Here is a 15,876-nt window from a genome sequence, read left to right on the forward strand (position 1 = left end):
ACCAGTGAGATTAATGTTGGTTTTTTTAATTCCTGCTCATATTGCCTTTTTCCTTCTTGTTCTTATTTCTCTCTCTCTCTCTTTTTTTTTTTTCCCAGTATTCTTTCTTTCTTGGTGGGGGTGTATTTAATTGAATGAGACACTAAAAAGGTACTTGGAATACTTGTGTGTATGTGGATCAACATTGGCTGGAAAGTGGAAATTGGTGGCTGTTTTGTGTCTTACTGGGCTCTACTATGTAACAGTCAGTTAGATTTTTGTTCGGGAAATCTGATTTCAGCATATGTACATCTTTTTTTCCTTCAAATTTAAATTTTCCCAAAGAAGAGTTCTTTACATTCAATCTTTATGTCTAAGCAGGTATTCTTAATATAGAAAGGGGAGAAGTCTCCTTTCAATATGCAGGCTTTCACATAATCAGTTTCCATACAGTTCTCTACTGTGATTGGATTCACTGTGTCCTGAGCCAGTTAGGTTCCCTTTCCTCAGATACTAAATTCTTGGTCTCTTGGGGGTGGAATGGCTGAACGGTAGTCATCTGGCTGCCTAAGATGAGGAAGGGCCTACCATATTATTCCTTTTTATATACACTTTAAACAAGCTTTCCTTGATTTCAGCCAGCATCCTCTTTCACACCTTCCATAGTTCCTATGTTCTCAAAACCTGAGACTTTCTAGAATGACTGTCATTGGTTGTCTAACCCAGGCTTAGAGATGAATACAAGTTTTCAGTTTACCATGTTTGATTGGATGTTGTTATATCCATTGTTCAATATACTCTTGGGTATAATGAGTTTGTTATCTGAAAAGTCTGAGGAAACGTTCCGCCCAAGATTGCCCTTACTTCAGATGCCAGTTGCAAATTTGGAGGTCCCCAAGGCTGCCTTCAGTTCAGACCAATTGGCTACAAATGCAGGGATTTCTCAAACTTACTTTTTAAGGTTTGATAATTCACTAAAAAGACTCAGAACCCACTGAAAATCCCATGTTTAAGGTTACAGTTTTATTATAGCAAAACAGTATAACTTAGAGCCAAAGAAAGATTGCATAAGGCGAAGTCTAGGAGAGTTCCAAACGTGAAGCTTCCATGACGTGTTCCTCTCCCAGCATTGTTATGTGGTGCTTATACTTGCAATATTGCCAGCTAGGCAAGATCACTGAGGCTTCATGTCCAGAGTTTTTATTGGAGTTTCATTATATAACCATGATTGATTGAGTCATTGATCAAGTGGCTAAAATCAGTCTCCAGTCCCCTCCTCTGCCTATGGGTGGGATGGTAGCATTTGGCTCAAAGCTCCAACCAGAATCCCATGGTTGGTGTTTAGTGTGATCTGCCCCCAGCCTGAGCCACCTTGTTAACATAAACTATCAAGTGCATTGAGGAGCATGCGTGAATAACAAAAACACTCCCGTCTTTGGGGAAGTTCCTAGGGTTTAGAGGTTAACCTCCAGAAACCTGAGCAAAGGCCAGACCTCTCTTTGGGCTGAGGTCAAATTCTTTAGTACACATTGTGTTACTTTGTTTCACAGTAAAAAGGTAATAACACTGCCAGGAATCTCTTTTTCCCAAGTTTCCTATGCCATGTATCTGTTTAAAATTTACCACACTTTTTATTTCTTGTTTTCATTTATGTTAGTGGCCTATTTTGAAATAATTAAATCTATTCTTTAATTGAAGACATTTCATAAAGGGTAATAAGGTCTTTTGCCCTCTACTTTAATTTGATCTTAGGAAGAGTGTTTGAATAGTGATTTACCAAGGGAGACACATTACAGTTCAATTTCATGTGGTTTGATAGGTACACTTTATTTTCATCTTACAAAGCTTTCCATGTGGGTACCAGAAGTTTGATTGAAAGGAAGTAAAATCAGTGAAGCAATTAAACATTAACAAGGTGGGGGGCAATTATGCTAAAGTTATGTAAATAGTTTTAGATTATGTATAAGTAATTACGTTTTTCAGAGTAGTTGACAGGGCAAAAATTAGATTGCTTATTCGTTTGAGACTTAATTTTGATTTGTTTTATTTTTAAAGGTCATAATGGTTGTCTCATTTTGAGCCTTCATTTAATTTCTTGCTTGAAGGTTATTACATGATGTAGAATTACTAAATTGAACCTTTTTAATGGTAATACACAACATAAAAAATTGGAATTGGCTTTGGATTTTATACTGAAATGCCTTTTACTATCTTTTGTATGTTAAAGGCGTGTCTTTGTAGTAAGAACTAAATTTATTTAAGAGTATCTTTTGTGTGCTTTTGCTTATTTCCTAAAGGGGTAGTTGATAAGTTAGCTGATAAGCAGGCAGTTGTCAATGTAGCACGTTCCATTTTAAATCGTCCTCATTTTAAAAATGTGTTGTACTTATTAAATGCATCTGTGATGATGAGGAGAAAGAATAATTGTTAAATGTATTATATCCTATATGCGGTTTGATTTTTTTAGTAAGTTGTATTGTCTCTTTCTTAAGCATGAATTTAGTTTTAAAAGATAAATATATAAGACTGACCCATGTAATATACTGAGATTCCATTTCCTTCTTGTATACCTTTTCGTTTTCTCTAGAGTTAATAGTGATTGTCAAAAGGAGTGGTAAGTGGGCACGCTTGTTCCTGATTTTAGAGGAAAAATTTTCCACCTCTCACCATTGAGTATGATGTCAAATGTGGGCTTGACATATATGACCTTTATTATGTTGAGGTAGGATCCTCCTATACCCAGGTGTTGAGCATTTTTATCATAAGAGGGTGTACTTTCGTCAATAGCTTTTTCTGCATCTGTTGATGATCGTCTGATCTTAATCTGGCTTTTGTTTCAGAATAATGCTGGCCTCATAAAATGGAAACTAACATTTACTGAACCTCTTAAACATGCTCTTTCAGTTAATCTTTAACTATGTTGGATAGGTGTTTTATATATATTTGTCTTGTGTTCCTCATATATAGAATGTGGAAGGTCTGTTCTATCTCATAGAATTGCTTTTAGTATTAAATATGAATACATGCAAAGAACCTGTAAGAGCACCTTGAATATAGTATAAGTGCTCAGTACTTGCCAGCAATTATCATTAATATTGTAATTGGGTTGGTTTTTTTTTTTTTTTGTAATATTTGGCAAGTGAGGTTCAATAACTTGTTCTAGTTGTAACAATAAGTACTAGAACTACACGTGACCTAACTGCAAACCCATTTACTGTCTTCCCTCTCATCTTCCCATAATGCTCTCTACCAAGGTGAATGATTAGTCCAGTGCTAGCAACACTAGCCTTCTACCATCCAATCCAATCCAATCGTGTTATGGGCTCCTAACACAATTACATGTTGCCTTCCAAAAAAGCAAGATGTTGTACTTCCTTTATCCCCCATACATTAAAGATATTTTTATATTTTTCGTAATTCACTAGCAGCTGGAACATGAGGATCTAAAATAAAATAATAATGTCCCAAAATAAAATTTGGGGAGCTGTTTAGGATTTTTAACTTTTAAAAATTTAGTTTGACCTTTTGAGTGTTATATCTGGAGAGTAACTTGACTCTCCAGTACTTCTTTGTTGTGGATTAACTGTGTGTCACCGTGACTGGTCATTGAATATGTTTTGGTAAGAGAACTTTTTGTATGGTTCTGAGAAAATCATTCTGTATTCATAAATAGGAAATTAATGAATAGGAAAACTCAGTTACCCTTTTTGCATCTCAGCTTTGGATTTGAAAAACTTTATTATTCATTTTGTAATAGCAGTTACTGTAAATTCTCTTATTAATCAAGCATTTTTAAGGTATACTCAACCCAAGATCAACATTTACCAAAATACATATTTTATGAAAGTAAAATGTGGTCATTATAGGAGATTTGGGGTTGAATAAAGTTAAAACTATTTCTTTATTCAATAATCTTTCAGAGTTTTTTATGTGAATTGTAAATCTCCCTTCAGGATAATTTATATAGTATATGGCCTTTTATAAAACTTAACACAGTAGCTTTATTCCCCCTCTTTTGTTTTTTTAAGAGCATACTTTCAGAGCTCCATTTGACTCCAAATACTTTGAAATGATTTAGGTTGATTTTCAACACAATCGGGAATTCAGGACAAATGACAGCAGATACATAGTTAGAAAGTATTGAGCAGAGAGCCTCCGGAAATCAGTAAACATGGATTGTGAATCACGTACAAGGCCCTGTAGTTGTTCTCGGACTTCTTAGTTTCAGGGTCCTTATTACTCTTTTTTTTAAAAAATAAGTTTATTTATTTATTATTTTAGAGAGAGCGTGGGGAGAGGGGCAGAGGGAAAGAGAGAATCCTCAAGCAGACTTCTTGCTGAGCCCAGATCCTGACTCAGGAGGGCTCCATCTCACTACTCTAAGATCATGACTTGAGCCAAAGTGAAGAGTCGGATGCTCAACAGACTGAGCCACTAAGGCGCTCCTTGGGTCCTTAATATGCTCTTAAAAATTAAAGCCCAAAGAGCTTTTGGATTATAGCTATTGATACTTACTATATTAGAAATTAAAACAATATTTTGCAGTATGTGTTAATTCATCTAAAAGTAATTTGTTTCATGTAAATATAAGTAATCTTTTTTTATTTTTTTATTTTTTTAAAGATTTTATTTATTTGACACAGAGACAGCCAGTGAGAGAGAGACAAGCTGGGGGAGTGGGAGAGGAAGAAGCAGGCTCCCAGCAGAGGAGCCCGATGTGGGGCTCGATCCCAGAATGCCGGGATCACGCCGTGAGCCAAAGGCAGACGCTCAACAACTGAGCCGCCCAGGCGCCCCAGTAATCTTTTTTTAAAATAAGAAATAACTTTTTATAAGAAGAGATTCTCATGAGAAGAGTGACATTGCTTTGTGCTTTCAAATTTTAATGTCTAGCTTAAGATACAGCTGAATTCTCCTATCTACTTCTGTATTCAGTCTTGATTGAATCACATTAAGTATCCTTTGGAAAGGTCCACTGTGTACTCATGAGATAGTGAGAATGTAAAGGCAAATGAAACCTTTAAATGACTACGAAAATAATTTTGACTTGGCTGATCCCATGAGAGGGGTCTGGGTCTCCAGTGCACACTTGTAGAACTGCTCCGTAGTAAATACAGGTGTTAACTATGTTACTTCCTAAGAGCTCATACTTTGAATTTGGATTGCCTAGATTGGAATCCCTTCTGGACATTATTTAACATCCCCTGTTTCCTAATTTGTTAAGTAGACTTACTAATGGGACCTGTCTTAAAAGATTGTTAGAATCAAATAAAATTGTACATGTAAAAAATGGTGTAATACTCTCAATAAAATGCTGCTGTTTATTATTATTTCAAGATTTTTGTCCTGTTATGTCACTTTAGCTTACAATTTTCCATTGGCTTCCCAACTCATTTGAGGTAAAAGCCAGAGGCTTTATTTACAGTGAGTTACAAAGTTTTTTTTCATCATCTGACTTCTTGTTACCTCTCTCTGCTCATACACTTGTTGTGATCTCAAATGCCCCTCCTCACTGTGCAAGTACTGGTTTTCTTACTTTTCATCAAACACCAGTCATATCCTTTCTCAGGGCCTTTGTATGTGGTTTTTTTCCAGTTAACATTTACTTTGTCAGATACTGGCATGTTTCGTCCTCCAGTTCCATCGGGGTTTTGGTTTCACCTCAGTGAAATCTTTTTATTTAACCCTTCCATGTATGATACATACACACTTTCTGTCTCCCTTCTTTGCTTTATCTATTTATTTTCTGTAGGAGTTTCTGTTTTCTAACATACTTTATTTACTTGTTTGTCTCTCCTCCACTAGAATTTAAATTCCCTTAGAGATAGGTGGGGTTTTTTTTTTTTTTTTGGTCTAACTTGTTTACTACTGTATCTTCAATACCTGGAATATGCTTAGTGCATTTTTTTTTTTTTTTTAAAGAGAGCATGAGCTAGGATGGGGAGGGAAAGAGAATCCCAAGCGGGCTCCATGCTGGGTGGAGCCCGATGCAGGGCTTGATCTCATCACCCTGAGATATGACCTAAGCCAAAATCAAAAGTTGGATGCTTAACCAACTGAGCTACCCAGGCACCCCTGCTTGGTGCATATTTAAGTGCTGAAAAAATATTTTTTGTTTAAATGAATCATCACTACTCCAAAGATGAAAGAATAATCTCTGCTTTTCAGAAATGTGTGGTCGTATTTCAAAGGACAGTGCCTTTGAAATAAAGTGAATATATAAAGCATTCAGCTTGGCATTTGGGACATGTAGCAGTACTTATTAATAGGTAGCTGTTATTGAAGGATAAGCAAAAAAAGAACAGAATTAGACATTTCAGATAGAAATGACCTGAATAAAAGCCGCATTTACATCTCAGGAGCTAGGGTAGATACTTTTTAGGGGACTATTGAGAAAATAAGGTTGGAACTGTATTGTGGAGGCCAAGACATTTGAATTTTTCTGTAGGTAACGAGTTATTGCATATTTTTAAGGCAGAGGTGCTGTGATGAAAGTGGTAGGTTTGGAAGATGAATCCAAGTAAAAGTCCTTGAGGTGGATTGGAGATCCTTTTGGTGTAGGCTTAACTGGAAATTAAAACATTGGCAAATTCATAATAATAAAACTTATGCAAAATCATAAGTTATGCTCAATTATTAATGAGCTCTGAAATTGTATGGTAGTATAAAATTATCATTTGATTACAGTTGTATATTTTGAACTATGTATGCAATTGCCAGCTTTTAATGTATTTTTTTATTTAAAACTGAGAGCTTTAATTTAAAATAAACCAAGATGTTTATATTGGTAACTAACTTACTAAATATACTAATATAGGACAAAGTATGTTTAGTCCAGCAAACATTGGTCAACCACGAAAGACAACATTATCTCCTGCACAGTTGGATCCTTTTTATACTCAAGGAGATTCTCTGACTTCTGAAGATCACCTGGATGACACTTGGGTGACTGTGTTCGGGTAAGGTTTCTGAATCATTTACCTTTCCAAAAAAGGGGGAAGGAAGAAAAAACCCGTCCCCAGCATTTATAATAAACAAACATACCAAAAAAAAAAAAAAAAAAAGGATTGCACAGCAAATGCTCATATACCTACCACCTGGCTTCTACAGTTGTTAATATTTTACTTACATTCATTTTGTCCATTAATGCATCTTTTCTTGTTGGTACATTTCAGAGTACGTTGCACACATCACTACAAATCAATCACCTGACACTTCAGAATGTATATTACTATTTTGTAAAAAATTTTATTTATTTTTTAGAGAGGGACGGGGAGGGCAGAGGAAAGGGGAAAGAGATCTTAAGCAGGCCCCATGCGCAGCACAGAGCCCGATGCAGGGCTCCATCTCACAAACCTGAGATCATGACGAGCCAAAATCAAGAGTCAGGCACTTAACTGACTGAGCCTCCCAGGGCCACCAGCATGTACTTTACTAACTAGTTAGTGTTCAGTATTTGTGTATAGTTTTTTTTTTAATCATTTCTCTATGCCGCTTCTCATATTCTTTTCTCTTAAGCATATTTGCTGGGTAATGAAACAGGATTGCCTCTTTAGACTTAGGCAGCTCCTTTCTTTGTAGTGGTTATTACTCTGCTTATATTGGACTTAACCAGTTTGGAACTATCAAATTGAATTTCATTTGTGTATGTACATACTGTGTCACAAGGTTGGTACTTTACAGTTACAGGATATTGAGTATTGATAGAAATTATACATGACAGGCCTAGATGCGTTTCAGATAGATTTTTTAGATTAAAAAAAGTACTTTAAAGCATTTTGGAGGTCATACTGTATCACCTACAGATGAGAAAACTGAGGTTTTAGATTAAATGATGTATTCAGAGGTTTACATCTATATTAGTAAAGTGTAAGCAGAAATCCTCAGGTCCTTTGATTTTTAAGCTGTTATTGTTTATACCATACTACATAAGGTTTGCTTCTGAAAATGTGATATGTCATACTGATACTGGGTCTTACTATATTTAGTTTTGGGGTAAAAAGTATAAAAATAACACATGAGCTTCTTGAAAAATGCACAGTAAATGTTAGTGGACTTTATATATTCAGTTAATTTAAAATTTAAAAATTCAAAGGAATATATAAGAATCTACAGTGAAAACTTTTCCTTCCCACTTTTGTCCCCAGCCACAATTTTTCTCCCCTTTAAGAAGCAGTATATGCCACCTGTTTTTTGTGTAACCTTCCAGAGATATTCTATGTGTTATTGATCTTGTTTAGGTAGAAAATTGGGATCATCTCACGCTCCAGAAAGCCCATGCATGGCAGTTGGATGGCTTGATTTTTTTTTCTTTTTTATGTTTAAATTTTCATATTCTCTCACGACATGGCTATGTTTTTGAACTTGGATGTCCACTCCCAAGTCTGTTTTTGAGGCTCAGTAGTAATGGTGTCACTTTTAAGATTCCTCAGTAATTGGATAAATTACTTGAAGTTCTTCTGCTAGTCTTTTTCTTCATTAAGATACACACTTTCCCACCTATTAATTTTCTGGTTTTATGTTTTAGTAACCCTTTATATGAGTTTGATTGCAAGAACTGAAACGTTTTCTTCTAAAGGATAAAATATTTTGGTAATTTATAGGGTAGTACATCTAAAATATGTATATTCTTTCTTCGATAATTTAATAAATATTTCCTGTTGACTCAGGGTCGTCATGAAATATCATTCATTGTTTTAGGGTGGTTCTTTTACAGGATATTGGAATGTTTCCACTCAAAGTGGTCCTAGAATCTTAGAATTATATTTTATTTTTCAAGTAACTCCCTCACTTGCAACCGTTATTTTTCTTTCATTTTTATTTTCTTTAGCTCTGCTTTGTAGGCACTTTACCTTATTTGTTGCTTTTCTTTGAAGTTTGAAATCTTAAATCCAAACATATATAACATAAAATAAAATTTCAGTCCTGAATGCAGTATTTTGCTCACATACATTTTAATATGTGGGCTTTCTCATTTATTTTTGTGACTCAGATTTTTTCCCCCTTAGATTCTTTTTTTTTTTTTTTTAAAGATTTTATTTATTTATTCGACAGAGATAGAGACAGCCAGCGAGAGAGGGAACACAAGCAGGGGGAGTGGGAGAGGAAGAAGCAGGCTCATAGCAGAGGAGCCTGATGTGGGGCCTCGATCCCACAACGCCGGGATCACGCCCTGAGCCGAAGGCAGACGCTTAACCGCTGTGCCACCCAGGCGCCCCTCCCCCTTAGATTCTAATCCAGGTTCTCGATAACTGAAGCTACTGGTTCAGGAAACTCCAGATTTTCGATTTAAAATAGCTTTATGTCTGATAAAATATTTAAGCCATACAGAACTTTATAAAGAAGAAAATATCACAATTTTCTCAGAGATTTTTGGCTATTAAAACTTTGATAACCATCCTTTTAAATGTTTCTATACTATTGATATTGGTACTGACTTTCATTTTTGTTTCAGAACTAAATTTCTGAATTTTCAGTTGGTACCCAATGTATAATAATATGACTGTATAATTTAAACATCTTTTCCTTTTAATAACTGTAGTGCACCCAAGTATTTCACACACACATGCACACACTATCACACATGCTCACACACCCTTGTAAAATATATATACAGAGCTGCCACATCATAGTTCTTACCTAAGGGTGTGGTAATGGCAGTGAGAATGGAATTTCAGAGATTCCATAAATGGAATCTGGGGATGGAGAAGAATGGCTGAGGCAAAACTAATTTTAACATACTTGCTTTGGGGTGATAAGCAATGATAGATTTAGCTGATACAAGGGGAAACAATGATCAGGGATTTCCTATTAATGTTCTAGTCTGTTAGGGGGAACTTATCTTGAAACACTTATAAGTATGGTAATTTGCATTTGTATTTATTATCAAAGTTGACTGGACAACTCTTTTTTCAGGTTTCCTCAAGCATCTGCTTCCTATATATTATTACAATTTGCACAGTATGGGAATATCTTAAAACATGTGGTAAGGCTTACTTCTTTTCAGTTCAAGATTTAGTCTGAAGAAAAACAAGCTGTAAATTGAGGGAGACTCTGCTGCTGAATATTGTCTGCTTTTTCCAAACTTAAAAGCTTTTCTTTTTTAAGTTTTCATTGAATATGTCATTGGAGTCTTGAAGGCTAGAAGTTGCAAAGTAGTTGATAAAAAGGGATAAAGAGAAGATAAGCGAATGAGAATTTCAGGCTCCCCCCCTTTTTTAAATTGTTCAGTCTCTTAACAAAAATTATGCCAAATATTACATTACTGTCTTCCAGTATGAGCTTGTTTTATTGGAGATAAAGGAAAAGAGAGAAGTTCCTGATTTACAGAGTACTTAGGGCTTTTTTTAGCTTGTGAGCTTTTTTGAAAAAGTATCTTACCTTGCTTTACCTTACCTATAACGAGTTATAAATAACAAATCCTTTTTCTTTCACCAGGGATTGACTTACTTTAATTCCTACAGAAAATAGGATTGATGAATACAATTTTTAAAAACTTGATAGCGAGTGTAAGGAACAATTACCTTTTGAGAATTTGTTTCAGAGAATATTTGCCACATATCTTTTTTTTTTTAAGATTTTATTTACATATTTATTTTAGAGAGTGAGAGAGCATAAGCACAAAGGGAAGGAGCAGAGGGAGAGGGACGAGCAGACTCCTTGCTGAGTGTGGAGCCCCACACGGGGCTTCATCCCAGGACCCTGAAGTCATGACCAGAGCCAAAATCAAGAGTTGGATGCTTAACCAGCTAAGGCACCCAGGTGCCCCAATACTTGCCATATATTCTTTATAGTAGAGAATTGAGAGGTAGAAATTATTGAAATTGTTAATAGGGGGGCGCCTGGGTGGCTTAGCTGGTTAAGCGTCTGCCTTAGGCTCAGGTCGTGATCCCAGGGTCCTGTGATCCAGCTCTGTGTGGGGCTTCCTGCTCAGCAGGGAGTCTGCTTCTCTCTCTCCCCCTGCTCCTGCGTCCTGCTCATGCTCTCTCTCTCTTGCTCACTCTCAAATAAATAAAATCTTTAAAAAAAAGAAAAGAAATTGTTTAATAGGATTTTTGTTAGATCCTAGCATGCAGCTTGTTATGGGGCATCAAATAAAAAGTGGAAGCAGATATTTCTTTTTTTTTTTTTTAAGATTTTATTTATTCATTTGAGAGAGAGAGAGAGTACAGAGGGAGAGTGAGAGGGAGAAGCAGGCTCCCCACTGAGCAGGGAGCCCAATATGGGACTCCATCCAGGACCCTGGGATCATGACATGAGCCAAAAGCAGATACTTAACGGACTGAGCCACCCAGGCACCCCTGTATCTTCATATATATGTTTGTATTTTCAAATAAAATTCATTTTTTTAGATCTTATATATTTTATGTTTTAAGAGATAACTTCATTCTTTACAGATGTCTAACTCAGGAAATTGGATGCATATTCGTTATCAATCTAAACTGCAGGCCCGGAAAGCCTTAAGCAAAGATGGGAGGATTTTTGGAGAGTCCATCATGATTGGTGTAAAACCATGTATAGATAAAGTAAGTTATTGCTGATGTAAGGAAAATAGCTTAATCTATATGAAGAGCACGAGACTAAGCACTGACGTTGCAACGTCACTTTGCTTCACTATGCCCCTTTTTCTTACGAAATGTGATGATGTTATATTTCTGTTTTCATGGGAAGCCAAAGATGTAGGCTATAGACTTTAGAATTTAGAGATAATCCATACCAGCCTCTTCATTTTACAGATAAAGAGGCCAAGAGGATGTAAGTAACTTACAGTGGTTAAAGGTGAGACCTAGATTTTAGGTCTCTTAACTTCTCAGTCTCTTGTGCAAAGCAACATCAAATTCTTTAAGTACTTTACAGGAATGCTGCTGTTTCAGAACAAAAGGTTTCACAGGAATGGTTAACAGGATTAACTATTAAATGGCTGAAGCTTTTTATTAGTCATTTTTATTTTAAAATATTTTAATACATATATTTATATACCCATAAAATAATATTTAGCACAATTTATACTTTCCTTTGTGGCTTGTAAAATCATGATCATTCTTAAATAATTATGCATGAACTTCTATCTACCAGGCTCTGCGCTTGGTGCTTGTATACAAACGTTAATGCATGAAAGCAGGCATGGCTCCAGATCTACAATCTGTGGTTGCTGTATATCTATGTAATTATTACATTGTGCTGTAGCAGATGTTTGTGGAGGCTAGAGGAGAATCTGGGGTTCCTGGCTACTCAGTAACACTGGACTTCAATCCTCCTCCTACCCCAGGATTTCCTCAAGATTCTGCTTTTTCTTCCTTGTGTTTTTTTGCATAGTACTTGTTAGGAGATTTTTACTCTTACGCGTCTCTAGTTGTCTTGATCACGCTTGAGGTCATTGATGTGTACTTTCTGGCTGAGCATTGTATCACAAATACTAGCTAAGAAGCATATATAGTTTTATCAAGGCTAGAATTGTTTGAAAGGTTAATTAGATGAAAGAAAGAATGCTCATTTTAATAAAGTTTTCTTTTTAAGTAGGATGTAATAGTGAATAATAACATATTATGTTTATAAACAGAGAAGTTCTTTATCTTTATTTCTCCAGAGTGTTATGGAAAACAGTGACAGGTGTGCTTTATCATCTCCGTCTCTAGCCTTTACACCACCAATCAAAACCTTAGGTACACCAGCCCAACCTGGAAGTACTCCTAAGATTTCTACCATGAGACCTCTTGCTACAGCATACAAAGCTTCTACTAGTGACTATCAGGTATTTTAAGAATTGGATAAAAAAAGATATACTTTATCTATTTATGTATTTATTTATTAAAAGATATACTTTAAAGGGTGAAGTGCCTAGCACATTGGACTTTTTCATTGGATTGATTTCTGTGCCATTTAATATTTCTTACTGAAGTGATTGCCTTGATGAAATACATATAAACTTTGGGTTCTTAAATTTCCTATTTTAAATATTAGAATTTTGGCCACTCGAAAACTTAGGTCGAATTTTTAAAAAAATTTCTTTGCCATTATTTAAAACATTTTGAGAGTTTTAGTTTTTTCTAAGTTATATTTGCGTACATTAAAAGTTTCTCTTGTGAACATCTCTGGCATGAAGGAATGTTAAAACCCTGTTAAACTGATGACTAAATCTGATGGCATCGAAAATGCAGAACCTCAGGTTGGAGTAGCTGTGGTTATCCGGGAAACCACTGACCAGCTCCCATTTCAAAATTTCTCATTTTAAAAAGTTTAAAGGAAAAGTTCATTGTATTCATTGAAGAATGATTAAAGTATGATGACTCTCATTCAGTATGCTGTTGTCCCCTACTAAATTAACCAGGTTCGGAACATGCCAAGCCACAGACATGGGTCCGAAACAGCAAATAAAACACTTATGCTTTAGTAAGACAGGTAGTAACAATTTAGTCTTTTGATTTCCCCTGAAATTTGGAGACTAGAACTATTTTTTTCCTTAAGTTTTTTCTTTTAAACCAGTATTTTATTTTATTTTTTTATTTTTAAAGTAGGCTCTACACCCACTGCGGGGCTTGAACTACAACCCTAAGATCAAGAGTCACATGTTCTACCGACTGAGCCAGCCAGGTGCCCCTAAACCAGTATTTTAAAATCCTCATTTTCTAGGGCACCTGGGTGGCTCAGTCAGTAGCATCCAACTCTTGATCTCAGCTCAGGAGCGCAGGTCTTGATCTCAGGGTCACAAGTTCAAGCCCTGCATTGGCCTCCATGCTGGGCGTGTAGCCTACTTAAAAAAAAAAAAAAAGTCTTGTAGCTTTTGTGTTGTTTGTTCAGTTTCCTGATATAAGGAGCAGATGTAATTTATCTTGCCAAAAGAGTAAGATTTTGTCTTTTAAAGCATAAGGATGTTCTAACTAAATCCATATATTAATCTTTAAGTATACAGTGCAGTATTACAAATACACTTAACTGTTTGGCTCTTTTAAATTAGCCATTAACTCTAGAATCTATGATCCTGAGGACACTATAACCTAACAATTGTGTATGTTTTTTTAATAGGTTATTTCTGACAGACAAACGCCAAAAAAAGATGAAAGTCTTGTATCCAAAGCAATGGAGTACATGTTTGGCTGGTAGTATAGTGAGAGCTGAGAACTCAACCTACCACGGAGGAGGCCGCTACACTAAACCGAGTTAGCAGAGTACTGCTGGCTGTCCTTTGGTTAGTTGTATAACCACTCATGGCAGCACTGGATAGCTAGCTCAGACTTTCTTTGGAACCTTTTTCTTTAAGGATACAGCATATTTGTAGCTCGCACTTTAAAAGATGCTTGAGTACATTTTAAAGAAACAAAAAATCCCTGTAAATAGGATTTTGTGCTTTCTGTGATAGTGCATGTGTAAGCACAAAAACTCAGCATTGATGACCATAAATTATCTAATTGAATTTGTGGTGAAGCTTTGTAGTCTTCATGAGTTAGTGGGGTGAATTTCTGAAGGGTAACTTGTACAGCTCCTTCTGACAAGACACAAAGATTGTAATTAACAATTTGAATTATGGTCTTTTAATTTAGATAGTATTTAATATTTTAATTGTCCTTGTTTATATATGTCCTGTCGTGGATTGTCATCCTTCAGTATTCTAAAACCAAAACAGTCTTTTTAAAAACCTACTAAAGTTTCTTGATAATAAACTTTGTCAATTATATATATTGAACCTTTTTTGTAAGTGATTTATTAACTATTTTAAAAAATTTGAAGTGTTTGCTGAAAGAAATATGTCATGAATTTCCACATACCTGTAATCTAGCTTGAATAACCATGTAACCATCAATATTTTGCCATACTTTTTTTCCTCCCCCTTTTGTTTAAAACCTGTCTCAGATATGATGTTTTAATCTAAATACTTGAGGATACATCAAAAAAGAACATTCCCACTTGTAATTACAATGTCAGTATCATACCTAAGAGAATTAGTAAGAGTTTCTTAGTATCTAAAGTCCAGTCCATTTGAAAATTTCCTAGTTATCAGGGCACCTGGGTGACTCAGTCGGTTAAGTTCTAACTTTGGCTCAGGTGATGATCTCAGGGTCCTGGGATTGAGCCTTGTGTTGGGCTCTGCCCTCAGCAGGGAGTCTGCTTGTCCCTCCGCGGGCCCCCTGGGGTGGGGCTCATGTGCCTGTTCTCATTCTCTCTCAAATAAATAAAATCTTTAAAAAAAAAAAATCCCAGTTATCTCCAAGATGTACTTGTGGTCAGTTGGTTCAAATCCCGGTCTAGAGTAGGTGTACATGGTATGTTTGGTTGTTTTGTCTTTTAAAAATATTTTTAAATTTATTTTAGAGAGCAGGGGGAGCGGCAGAGGGAAGGGGGACGAGCAAACTCCCTGCTGAGTGGGGATCCCAGGACCCTGAGATCATGACCTAAGCTGAAATCGAGTCAGATGCTTAACTGACTGAGCCACCCAGGCACCCCTGGTGTTTTGGTTTTAAAGTATCTTGAAATCTAAATTAGTTCCTGCTCTCTTCACACCATGACTTCTTGACGGAACCATGGCAGTTGCCTATAGAGTCTCATAGACTCGGTTTGGTCGATTGCTCTTGTGTTTAACTTGTTCTGTCATTTATCCCATATCCTAAAAGTTGGATCTAGAGAGGGTTNAATTTATGTGACTGAGAGACGGCAAGCGAGAGAGGGAACACAAGCAGGGGGAGTGGGAGAGGAAGAAGCAGGCTCCCAGCGGAGGAGCCCGATGTGGGACTAGATCCCGGAATGCCGGGATCGCGCCCTGAGCCGAAGGCAGACGCTTAACGACTGCGCCACCTAGGCGCCCCTCTTTTTTTTTTTGAGCAATAATACTTGATAGTATGGTGCATCTTACATTTAATCAAGAGGCGTTTAATTCTGGTTGTCTCACTTTTACTGAGGCTCAAA

General features: G+C 36.1%; 1 protein-coding gene across 1 annotated transcript in view; it reads left to right on the top strand.

Moving 5' to 3' along the window:
* The window catches only part of NUP35 (nucleoporin 35), a 34,092-nt gene extending 19,442 nt beyond the window's left edge, over positions 1-14,650 (top strand). Inside the window, exons 5-9 of the mRNA XM_002927976.4 lie at positions 6,797-6,938; positions 9,895-9,964; positions 11,376-11,504; positions 12,566-12,730; positions 14,002-14,650. Of these exons, the coding sequence (XP_002928022.1) occupies positions 6,797-6,938; positions 9,895-9,964; positions 11,376-11,504; positions 12,566-12,730; positions 14,002-14,079 (584 nt within the window). The 3' untranslated portion in view covers positions 14,080-14,650. The remainder of the gene's footprint in view (positions 1-6,796; positions 6,939-9,894; positions 9,965-11,375; positions 11,505-12,565; positions 12,731-14,001) is intronic.
* Positions 14,651-15,876: the final 1,226 nt, after the last annotated feature.

This window comes from Ailuropoda melanoleuca, chromosome 2, assembly GCF_002007445.2.
Source record: "Ailuropoda melanoleuca isolate Jingjing chromosome 2, ASM200744v2, whole genome shotgun sequence".
Lineage (NCBI taxonomy): Eukaryota > Metazoa > Chordata > Mammalia > Carnivora > Ursidae > Ailuropoda > Ailuropoda melanoleuca.